At 40.5% G+C, this 12,893-nt stretch overlaps 1 protein-coding gene across 2 annotated transcripts in view; it reads right to left on the bottom strand.

Annotated features, from left to right (window-relative positions):
* Positions 1-3,622: 3,622 nt before the first annotated feature.
* Positions 3,623-12,893, bottom strand: part of LOC117514019 (ubiquitin-conjugating enzyme E2 E1-like) — a 63,027-nt gene continuing 53,756 nt past the window's right edge. For both annotated transcript variants that reach the window (XM_034174299.1, XM_034174300.1), the window contains exons 5-6: positions 5,202-5,349; positions 3,623-3,877 (exon numbers count right to left, since the gene is read on the bottom strand). In XM_034174299.1, coding sequence (XP_034030190.1) covers positions 3,780-3,877; positions 5,202-5,349 — 246 coding nt within the window. In that variant the 3' untranslated portion in view covers positions 3,623-3,779. The remainder of the gene's footprint in view (positions 3,878-5,201; positions 5,350-12,893) is intronic.

The raw sequence follows: 12,893 nt of genomic DNA, 5'->3' as shown, positions 1-12,893 counted from the left end.
CTCATACAAAATGGGAGCAAAACCAAAAGTGTTGCGTTTATATTTTTGTTGAGTGTAGTTGTATAACCACAGTTTTTCATGATTTCTTCACATCTGCGAGGCATTAATTTTGTTGGTTTGGAACCAAGGTTTTGTTGGTTTATTAGTGTGCTTGGGGTCATTGTCTTGTTGAAACACCCATTTCAAGGGCATGTCCTCTTCACCATAAGGCAACATGACCTAATCAAGTATTTTGACATATCCAAACTGATCCATGATACCTGGTATGCGATATATAGGCCCAACACCATAGTAGGAGAAACATGCCCATATCATGCTTGCACCACCATGCTTCACTGTCTTCACTGTGAACTGTGGCTTGAATTCAGAGTTTGGGGGTCGTCTCACAAACTGTCTGCGGCCCTTGGACCCAAAAAGAACAATTTTACTCTCATCAGTCCACAAAATATTCCTCCATTTCTCTTTAGGCTAGTTGATGTGTTCTTCGCCAAATTGTAACCTCTTCTGCATGTCTTTTATTTAAGGGTGATTCTTAGACTATGGGCACTTATTATGTCCTTTGATCATATTATATGAAAAACAGAAAAAAGGGGAAATTTCACACTTTTCTAGTTATCTTTACAATGAAAGTGTAAGAAATTTGTTCTAGTAGTCTATGATGACTTTTTCACCTTTTTTCAGCATCATTATATGCAAATATTGCCGTTTTGTGCTTGTCCCACACCCAGACTTTTGATCTTCAATGATAAAAATGAATGGTAAAGAAACGTTTTTTCTAATGTTTTAAAATATATCTGAATAAAATATCAGTAAAATAATCAAAACATAATTGGGGTATTCAATGTCATACAACTGTTGTGATTTTTTTAAACAAAATGTAGTTGTCCCACACTCGTCGTAATTTCCACCACAACACTGTAATGTCCCTAAACAGTTTGTATGAAAGATTGTTTGGGTAGTTTCTATGGAGATAAACAGTGACATCAGAGCACATGTATATAGCGCCAAATCACAACAAACAGTTGCCCCAAGGCGCTTTATATTGTAAGGCAATGGTGTGGTGGAAATTACATTTACAAGGTCAATAATGCCTGTAGTTAAAGAATCACCCTTAACAGAGGGCCTTTGCGGGGGATTCTTGCAAATAAATTAGCTTCACACAGGCGTCTTCTAACTGTCACAGCACTTACAGGTAACTCCAGACTGTCTTTGATCATACTGGAGCTGATCAATGGGTGAGCCTTTGCCATTCTGGTTATTCTTCTATCCATTTTGATGGTTGTTTTCAATTTTCTTCCACGCGTCTGTTTTTTTTTGGTCCATTTTAAAGCATTGGAGATCATTGTAGATGAACAGCCTATAATTTTTTGCACCTGCGTATAAGTTTTCCCCTCTCCAATCAACTTTTTAAATCAAACTACACTGTTCTTCTGAACAATGTCTTGAACGTCCCATTTTCCTCAGGCTTTCAAAGAGAAAAGCATGTTCAACAGGTGCTGGCTTCATCCTTAAATAGGGGACACCTGATTCACACCTGTTTGTTCCACAAAATTGACGAACTCACTGACTGAATGCCACACTACTATTACTGTGAACACCCCCCTTTTCTACATTTTTTACTAATAGCCCAATTTCATAGCTTTAAGAGTGTGCATATCATGAATGCTTGGTCTTGTTGGATTTGTGAGAATCTACTGGTACCTTGTTTCCCATGTAACAAGAAATATACTCAAAACATGGATTAATCTTTTTAGTCACATAGCACTACTATTATTCTGAACACTACTGTATATGTAGACAGGTGTGTGCCTTTCCAAATCATGTACAATCAACTGAATGTACCCCAGGTGGACTCCAATTAATTAGAAACATGTCAAGAATGATCAGTGGAAACAGGATACACCTGAGCTCAATTTTGAGCTTCATGGCAAAAGGCTGTGAATACTTTTACATATGTCACATAGCACTACTATTATTCACTACTGTACGTACTAACAGCTCAGGCCCTCTAGCTGGCCAATCAGTAATTCTTTTTCTCCTTAATCAGCGTTCAACTTCATGTATAGCTCACTATAGTGTGCCCCTTTCCTTAGCCTATGCCACATCTACTTCCACTCCTGTCTACATTCATCATCTTTCAAGATTTACCCATTCTTTTTCACCCACCTTTCTCCTTAAACTTTCCTGGATATCTTAATTCACCAGTGTCCTTTTCTTCCTTCTTCTGTCCAGGTGGCACACCCAGTACCGTCCTAGCCACCCTCATATCTGCAGTAGTTGTCAAGTTGTCCATAAACACTTCACCTCTATCCAGCACGTCTCACCTTCTCCCTGAACTGCACGTCTTCCTCTTTGAGATTCAACCATCTGATCCTTGCTTAACTCTCTTCAGTTGAAAGAAGCAATTCTTCACAAGCTTGCTTGCGTGCTGAGCAAGAGACATTCCTTCATCGAAAATAACGCCAAGGTTTCTAAGGCTTGTTTTTGCCGTTAAGCCCAAGTCACCAAGGAGCCTCCTGATAACAGGAACAGCACTGTCAGGGGCAACAATAAGTGTCTCAGTTTTTTCAGAGTTTAGTTGCAGACGGTTTCCATTAAGCCACTTCTTCACCTGTGACAGGCAGTCAAATAAAGAGTTCAGTTTGTGGACTTCTGAAATCTTAAAGGAACAGTACAGTTGTAAGTCGTCCGCAAACAGGTGGTAGGAAATATCCCTAAAGCCCTGAATCATCTGGCCGAGGGGAAGGACATACAACTGAAACAGCAGTGGCCCCAAAACAGAACCTTGCGGGACACCATACTGTAAGGCTGCTGTTTTCGATAGTTTATGGCCAGCCAACACACTAAAGCTCCTCTCCTCCAAGTATGAGGCAAACCACTTCAGCACGGACCCCGACAACCCTACCAGATCACGCAGCCGGCTGACCATAATGCTGTGGTCAACGGTGTCGAAGGCTGCGGACAGGTCTAGCAAGACTAGGACCGTGCAGCTTCCTGCGTCAGCAGCCATCATGATGTCACTAGACACTTTCAGTAGTGCGGTCTCGGTGGAGTAGTGTTTCCGAAAACCTGACTGAAAAGTGTCATAGGCCTCAATCAATCAAATATAGAAATTCGATTAGAGATCTGCATGTTTGGTTTAGCAAAATTTACACTAGATGCCCTTCCTAATGCAACCCTACTCATTTATCTGGGTTTGGGACCAGCCAAACCAGACTAGCTTGTACACCCAGTGTGACTAAGATGGGACAAGATGTACAGTGTTCACCTTTTCTGCTTCTACTATCCTCATTTAACCAGGACTGGGAATAGCACTCGGAATGCACTGGCTGTACAGCCCATGTGGCTGAGTTCCCAATAAACTGGGGAGGAAAAAAGTTTTTTTAATGACTTGGTTATGGTTAAAACTGAAGCAAAGAGCTGTTTCAGTGTTAACTATGTGCAGGTACTGAGACTGACTCTCAGCTGACTGTGACTGCAGTGACCTCAGTCTTAGTGTAACATCTGAAATAAACGTGCTGTCAGTTTCAAAACAACTTCAAATACTGACATTGAAATTTACAAACATACCATTTAGCTTTGTCAAGTTTTAATTCGCAAGACAAAAGAAAAACAGACAAAATTTACTTTCCATTGTGATCCTTTATTACCATATTTGTGGTGATAACTTAATCATAAAGGAAAAAGAAAATATACCAGACAATAATGTACTAATAATCTCAGATAGAAATAAACCCCAAACACAAACCACCCACATACCACACCCGTCCTCTCTGGATTTATGTGGCATATCGCTTTGTCCACTGTTTAGCCGTTCGGTCATGTTCCGCTCTGTTAGTCGTGTACTGGGTGGCGATGCTTCCCACCAAGGGATCAGCTAAACAGTAAGAAAGGTTAAAGTTAAAATTTAGGCACACACAAATTTTTAAAATGCAGAGAAGACATACAGGCTTACAAATGTAAGTCTCAAAGACTGCAAATGTACATTCTGCTACTTTTTGTTTTGTATTTTTAGGTTAGAATAATAATGGAAATGAAAAAATAAATTCTAATTTCCACTATCTTGTCGTAAAAAGTCTCTTAATTGCATTAAATCTACTCTGTTGTCCAGAGTTGAATGACATGGTTGTATATTCCATCTGAACTAAGCAAGGCGATTACGGCAGTTGTTATCAAAATGGTAAAAACTGAGCAGCTGCAATGACACTTTTCATGATTCAACAATCTGTACTAAGAACAAAAGAAGTGTACTGTTTGGGGCACAAAGGAATCCTAGCATGGCTATAAAACTAGCAGTTTGTGGCCACTATACATGAGAAACCTTAGACTGTGAAAGAGAGAAGACTCGCTGCCTGTCGGAGTAGTTCGGGAGCACGTCAACAAATTAATAAAGACACGTTAACCACCGTATTGATACAGCAAAAGAAAACCAGGGCATGGCATAGTACTGATAACAACAGGACACGTGCAATGAGAATGTGGTACGTGCATCGTATGCATAAGATTTTTCCAAGAAGAATGAATGGGACTTGATACATGCATGGTATGAAATGCGGGGGAACATGTCCAATGCTGTGAGAACATGGCAGGGATGAAATATGTTCTTGAAAATACCCCCCCCACCGCCCACCATTTTGACCATCCCTGCTGCGTTCACCAAAATTTTCAGGATGCAGTACAGTCTACATGGTGATCGTACGAGTGTGACGGGGCCCTAAATCAGCTGTGGAGTCACAGTCAAGTTCTCCGTGTGTTTTGGGGCAGATTCAGGATGGTTACAGAACAGTGGCACATGGTGTGATTTGCCACATTTAACAGTCAGTGTGAGGAGAGCTCAGGTGCCCATCTGTTCAGCTTAATGTGAGGTAATCATTAACACATGATAAAAAGTAAAGATGATCATCAAAATTTGAGGGTGCCAGTCAACGAACAAGTGATGAAAATAAGCTACAGTTCTAACATAACTGACTGCCTGTGCATTCTGCTGTGAAGAGCTTCTGCACAGCAGTGAATCGGAACATCACCAGCATACTTATTTCACACAACTGAACACAATAAACCTTAGTGTTAACAGTATATTACATGCTTAAAACTATCTGAAACAATAATTAAACCACTGTCTGGACACACCTATTCAGCATAATGATAATTTTAGTTACTTCCAAAAGCAAATGTGCTCAAACTAAGAGGCTTGGTCTCACCTGGGTTACAGTCTGTGAGCAGGGAGCAGATGGACAAAAGCACTTTGGAGATGGTGAGGGCGGGACTCCAGTTGTCCTTCAGGATGTCCAAGCAGATCACCCCCTGACTGTTGATGTTGCAGTGATAGATCCTTGTACGAAATGTGACCTGCATGCACAAATACAGTGCAACATCTTTCATACGCAGTGCAACATCTTTCATACATAAAATTACTACTAAAGACAGTCAACTAAAAATTGATATCAGGTCCAGTGTGCAATGTCTTAAAATTCCAGCATAAATTCAGCAGTTTTAATATCACCCATACTGTACATGTGTGAACCTCAACATCATAATATCTTTATTAATAATTGTTGAATTTATAAAAGCAAACAAAAAATGCTTCTTATTGCGTCATGAACACAAATTTTGAGCTTTATAAAAAGAATAATGCACAAAGCTGAATGATGACCATGCTGTGTGTCAGTCTACACTGGTCTGGAGAATGTAGTAATATTCTTACAAAAAACACTCGGGTCAATGAGCACTGCAGTCAAAGCATACCTCTATGGTCAGTAAAGGAAGACTGTCCTCTGGTGGTTGAAAAGAAGAGTGTCATTTTCAGAAAAAACCCCCCCAAAAACAAATGCAGATGAAAAACACTAAGGACCCTATTTACTAAAGAGGGCTCTGTGTGTGTGTAAAAATGTACACAAACACTATTGTACTTGCAAATACACCTGCATGCTGATTTATTAATGGTGCACAATGAGGATTATGTCTGTCAAATGTAAACTAGCTCGTGTTATCAATTTAACGTTTGCCTCTATGACAGCGACTTTATTCTGAGACTTTGAAAGTTTGGCATTAATTTTTTGCGCTTGACAGACTGCTGTTGCAGCAGCACAGAGACTGTTGCCTCCACGTACACACGACGAGGAGAGAAGAAAAATAAACAAAAAATCATTCATTGTAAACATCAAGCATATTTGAAGATTTTAACTGTTTACCTTGTGTTTATTTCTTTAAAAATAAAAGCCTGCATGTGTAACAGTTGGACCAGATAATCACAGTCATTGATGTGTTGTGCTGTGTCACACAAATAAACACAAACACACACGTACATCTGGGAGTCTATGTGGAATGATGCACGACTGTGTGTGCACCGTGTGTGCATTCTGCCAGTGAACACACACAAACCCATTCTGCTGGCACAGAGACAACTATCTGTGTAGTCTACCACTGTGCATAGCTACCTGTGTGCGGGAGAAAGCCGTGCCTCATCCCTGACTCTGAGCTCAGCGCATAGCTGTCTGTGTGGGATGACGCATGTAAGTCTGTATGTGCCGCATGTGTGACTGATATCATTTCATTTTGCACATATGGCCATTAACACTTGCAAAGCCTCATGTACATACTGCCATGTCACATTATTGTACCTCCAACATATCAGTTGTGCATTTACTCTTAATAAATCAGTCACAAAACTGCCTCAAACCCAACACGCAAGTCGGATTGCCCATGCAATGTATCACTTATCTGCAGTAAATCAGTCTCTAAATGTCTATGTTGTTCACTTTCACAAAATCTTACCCAGAACATTATTTGTGCAGTGACTGTCACAGATTTCATTTCCATCCATTTTGGAGTAATACAACACTAAAACTAGGCTATGCATGAATTAAAAATGATATTTTTCCATAGCAGGCCTTCAATATATAGTAGTGTCAATAAGTGTGTTTAAATTACAGTGCATCCAGAAAGTATTCATAGTGCTTCACTTTCCCCACATTTTATGTTACAGCCTTATTCCAAAACAGATGAAATTAATTTTCCCCCTCAAAATTCTGCACACAATACCCCATAATGACCATGTGAAAAAAGTTATGAGATTTTTGCAAATGTATTAAAACATTAACATTAAGTCCCTTTGGCTGCTCCCTTGTTTTTGCACTCGGGGTCGCCACAGCAAATCCAAGGTGGATCTGCATGTTGAATTGGCACAGGTTTTACGCCAGATGCCCTTCCTGACGCAACTGCACATTACATGGAGAAATGTGGCAGGGGTGGGATTTGAACCCGGAGCCTTCTAAACTGAAACCAAGCGCATTAACCACTTGGCCACCACCCCTGCTAAATGTATTAAAAATAACAAAACTAAGAAATCACGCGTACATAAGTATTTACAGCCTTTGCCATGAAGCTTAAAATTGAGCGCAGGTGCATCCTGTTTTCAATGATCATCCTTGAGATGTTTCTACAGCTTAACTGGAGTCCACTTGGGGTAAATTCAGTTGATTGGACATGATTTGGAAAGACACACAGCTGTCTACATATAAGGTCCCACAGTTGACAGTGCATTTCAGAGCACAAACCAAGCATGAAGTCAAAGGAATTGTCTGTAGACCTTAGACACAGGATTGTCTCGAAGCACAAATCTGAGGAAGGGTACAGAAACATCTCTGCTAATTTGAAGGTTCCAATGAGCACAGTGGCCTCCATCATGCATAAAAGGAGATGTTCGGATCCACCAGGACTCTTTCCAGAGCTGGCCACCTGTCTAAACTGAGCAATCGGGGGGAGAAGGGTCTTAAGTCAGATAGGTGACCAAAACCCGATGGTCACTCTGTCAGACCTCCAGCATTCCTCTGTGGAGCAAGGAGAACTTTCCAGAAGGACAACCATCTCTGTAGCAATCCACCAATCAGGCCTTTTTGGTTGAGTAGACAGACGGAAGCCACTCCTTCGTTTAAGGTACGTGGCAGCCTGTCTGTAGTTTGCCAAAAGGCACCTGAAGGACTGTCAGCCCATGAGAAACAAAATTCTTGGGTCTGATGAGACACAGATCGAACTGCGGGGATACTTTTCAGCAGCAGGAAATGGGAGACTAGTCAGGATTGATGAAAAAGATGAATGGAGCAATGTACAGAGACATCTTGGATGAAAACTTGCTCCAGAGCGCTCTTGACCTCAGACTAGAGCGACGTTTTATCTTTCTGCAGGACAATGACCCTAAACACACAGTCAAGATATCAAAGGAGTAGCTTCAGGACAACTCTGTGAATGTCCTTGAGCGGCCCAGCCAGAGCCCAGACCTGAATCTGATTGAACGTCTCTGTAGAGATCTGAAAATGGCTGTGCACTGAAGCTCCCCATTCAACCTTGATGGAGCTTGAGAGGTGCTGCAAAGAAGAATGGAGAAGACTGCCCAGAGATAGGTGCACCAAGCTTGTGGCATCATATTCAAGAAGACTTGAGGCTGTAATTGCTGCCAAAGGTGTATCAAGAAAGTATTGAGCAAAGGGTGTGAATACTTATGTACGCGTGATTTCTTAGTTTTTTTATTTTATTTTTAATACATTTGCAAAACTTTTTATGTTGTCATTATGGGGTGTTGTGAATAGAATTTTAAGAGGAAAAATGAATTTACCCCATTTTGGAATAAGGCTGTAGCATAAAAAAAAAAAGTAGAAAAAGTACAGCGCTATGAATACTTTCCAAATGCAGAGTAACATGTCAAAGGAAACACAGGCGATATTCAGTCAGCAAACAATGTGAACAAACCTGCATGGTGTCAGTACTATTTTGTATTCACATGCCAAATTAAACAGGAATCCTTTTAACATAAAAAGTTGTGATGTTACAGCTGACAACACCTCATCAAACCAGTTTTAATTGTTTCTGTTGTTAGTCATTTTAAAAGTTTGTTTCTACAAGTCCCTCATTTTATTTTTAATCTCTCAGTAGTGCCCATTAGTTGTTTTTTTGTGTGGAGGTTAAGACCAAGTTAATGATATCATTGGTTTATCTCAGAGCAACGTGAATCTAAATGAAACCAAATGTTTTGAAAAAATGTAATCAGTCTTTTCACTGCCAGCATTATGAACATGTGTTCGTGTGGACTGCAACTGTTCCAAATAATCCAACTGCGACAAACATATGAATCACTACCCTCAGAGACACGGTCAGTCACTGCAGAAAGCACTTTAAAAGGTTTAACGTGGATATTACGTCAACAGTTAAATATTCTATCTCACACACACTCACTTTGAGTGTGTGTGAGACACTGCCACACACACAGACATCAGATGCAAATAACATTTTTGTTTGAACTATTGCTAGTCTTTATAAAAAATACACTCAACAAAAATATAAATGCAACACTTTTGGTTTTGCTCCCATTTTGTATGAGATGAACTCAAAGATCTAAAACTTTTTCCACATATACAATATCACCATTTCTCTCAAATATTGTTCACAAACCAGTCTGAATCTGTGATAGTGAGCACTTCTCCTTTGCTGAGGTAATCCATCCCACCTCACAGGTGTGCCATATCAAGATGCTGATTAGACTCCATGATTAGTGCACAGGTGTGCCTTAGACTGCCCACAATAAAAGGCCACTCTGAAAGGTGCAGTTTTATCACACAGCACAATGCCACAGATGTCACAAGATTTGAGGGAGCATGCAATTGGCATGCTGACAGCAGGAATGTCAACCAGAGCTGTTGCTCGTGTATTGAATGTTCATTTCTCTACCATAAGCCGTCTCCAAAGGCGTTTCAGAGAATTTGGCAGTACATCCAACCAGCCTCACAACCGCAGACCACGTGTAACCACACCAGCCCAGGACCTCCACATCCAGCATGTTCACCTCCAAGATCGTCTGAGACCAGCCACTCGGACAGCTGCTGGAACAATCGGTTTGCATAACCAAAGAATTTCTGCACAAACTGTCAGAAACCGTCTCAGGGAAGCTCATTTGCATGCTCGTCGTCCTCATCGGGTTCTCGACCTGACTCCAGTTCGTCGTCGTAACCGACTTGAGTGGGCAGATGCTCACATTCGCTGCCGTTTGGCACGTTGGAGAGGTGTTCTCTTCACGGATGATGCGAAGGAGATGTGTTGCACTGCATGAGGCAAATGGTGGTCACACCAGATACTGACTGGTATCCCCCCCCCAATAAAACAAAACTGCACCTTTCAGAGTGGCCTTTTATTGTGGGCAGTCTAAGGCACACCTGTGCACTAATCATGGTGTCTAATCAGCATCTTGATATGGCACACCTGTGAGGTGGGATGGATTATCTCAGCAAAGGAGAAGTGCTCACTATCACAGATTTCGAATGGTTTGTGAACAATATTTGAGGGAAATGGTGATATTGTGTATGTGGAAAAGGTTTTAGATCTTTGAGTTCATCTCATACAAAATGGGAGCAAAACCAAAAGTGTTGCATTTATATTTTTGTTGAGTATACATTAATTAATCTACTTAACATCTGTAATTAAGCTCACAAAATGATACCTCACGCTCTGCCATACTATTTGATTGCAGGTAGTAGACATCAGCAGTACTAAATATTTTATCAATCAATTTTATTTATATAGCGCCAAATCACAACAGTTGCCCCAAGGCACTTTATATTGTAAGGCAAAGTCATAAAAAATTACGGAAAAACCCCAACGGTCAAAACGACCCCCTGTGAGCAAGCACTTGGCGACAGTGGGAAGGAAAAACTCCCTTTTAACAGGAAGAAACCTCCAGCAGAACCAGGCTCAGGGAGGGGCAGTCTTCTGCTGGGACTGGTTGGGGCTGAGGAAGAGAATCAGGAAAAAGACATGCTGTGGAGGGGAGCAGAGATCAATCACTAATGATTAAATGCAGAGTGGTGCATACAGAGCAAAAAGAGAAAGAAACACTCAGTGCATCATGGGAACCCCCCAGCAGTCTAAGTCTATAGCAGCATAACTAAGGGATGGTTCAGGGTCACCTGATCCAGCCCTAACTATAAGCTTTAGCAAAAAGGAAAGTTTTAAGCCTAATCTTAAAAGTAGAGAGGGTGTCTGTCTCCCTGATCTGAACTGGGAGCTGGTTCCACAGGAGAGGAACCTGAAAGCTGAAGGCTCTGCCTCCCATTCTACTCTTACAAACCCTAGGAACTACAAGTAAGCCTGCAGTCTGAGAGCGAAGCGCTCTATTGGGGTGATATGGTACTATCAGGTCCCTAAGATAAGATGGGACCTGATTATTCAAAACCTTATAAGTAAGAAGAAGAATGTTAAATTCTATTCTAGAATTAACAGGAAGCCAATGAAGAGAGGCCAATATGGGTGAGATATGCTCTCTCCTTCTAGTCCCTGTTAGTACTCTAGCTACAGCATTTTGAATTAACTGAAGGCTTTTCAGGGAACTTTTAGGACAACCTGATAATAATGAATTACAATAGTCCAGCCTAGAATGCATGAATTAGTTTTTCAGCATCACTCTGAGACAAGACCTTTCTAATTTTAGAGATATTGCGTAAATGCAAAAAAGCAGTCCTACATATTTGTTTAATATACGCTTTGAATGACATATCCTGATCAAAAATGACTCCAAGATTTCTCACAGTATTACTAGAGGTCAGGGTAATGCCATCCAGAGTAAGGATCTGGTTAGACACCATGTTGTGCAAGATTTGTGGGGCCAAGTACAATAACTTCAGTTTTATCTGGGTTTAAAAGCAAGAAATTAGAGGTCATCCATGTCTTTATGTCTGTAAGACAATCCTGCAGTTTAGCTAATTGGTGTGTGTCCTCTGGCTTCATGGATAGATAAAGCTGGGTATCATCTGCGTAACAATGAAAATTTAAGCAATGCCGTCTAATAATACTGCCTAAGGGAAGCATGTATAAAGTGAATGTGTCCTAGCACAGAACCTTGTGGAACTCCATAATTAACCTTAGTCTGTGAAGAAGATTCCCCATTTACATGAACAAATTGTAATCTATTAGATAAATATGATTCAAACCACCGCAGCGCAGTGCCTTTAATACCTATGGCATGCTCTAATCTCTGTAATAAAATTTTATGGTCAACAGTATCAAAAGCAGCACTGAGGTCTAACAGAACAAGCACAGAGATGAGTCCACTGTCTGAGGCCATAAGAAGATCATTTGTAACCTTCACTAATGCTGTTTCTGTACTATGATGAATTCTAAAACCTGACTGAAACTCTTCAAATAGATCATTCCTCTGCAGATGATCAGTTAGCTGTTTTACAACAACCCTTTCAAGAATTTTTGAGAGAAAAGGAAGGTTGGAGATTGGTCTATAATTAGCTAAGATAGCTGGGTCAAGTGATGGCTTTTTAAGTAATGGTTTAATTACTACCTTAAAAGCCTGTGGTACATAGCCAACTAATAAAGATAGATTGATCATATTTAAGATCGAAGCATTAAATAATGGTAGGGCTTCCTTGAGCAGCCTGGTAGGAATGGGGTCTAATAGACATGTTGATGGTTTGGATGAAGTAACTAATGAAAATAACTCAGACAGAACAATCTGAGAGAAAGAGTCTAACCAAATACAGGCATCACTGAAAGCAGCCAAAGATAACGATACGTGTTTGGGATGGTTATGAGTAATTTTTTCTCTAATAGTTAAAATTTTATTAGCAAAGAAAGTCATGAAGTCATTACTAGTTAAAGTTAAAGGAATACTCGCCTCAATAGAGCTCTGACTCTGTCAGCCTGGCTACAGTGCTGAAAAGAAACCTGGGGTTCTTATTTTCTTTAATTAGTGATGAGTAGTAAGATGTCCTAGCTTTACGGAGGGCTTTTTTATAGAGCAACAGACTCTTTTTCCAGGCTAAGTGAAGATCTTCTAAATTAGTGAGACGCCATTTCCTCTCCAACTTACGGGTTATCTGCTTTAAGCTGCGAGTTATACC

Source organism: Thalassophryne amazonica, chromosome 7 (assembly GCF_902500255.1).
Source record: "Thalassophryne amazonica chromosome 7, fThaAma1.1, whole genome shotgun sequence".
In the NCBI taxonomy this organism is placed as follows: domain Eukaryota; kingdom Metazoa; phylum Chordata; class Actinopteri; order Batrachoidiformes; family Batrachoididae; genus Thalassophryne; species Thalassophryne amazonica.
This window is presented reverse-complemented; position numbering and strand designations above follow the sequence as displayed.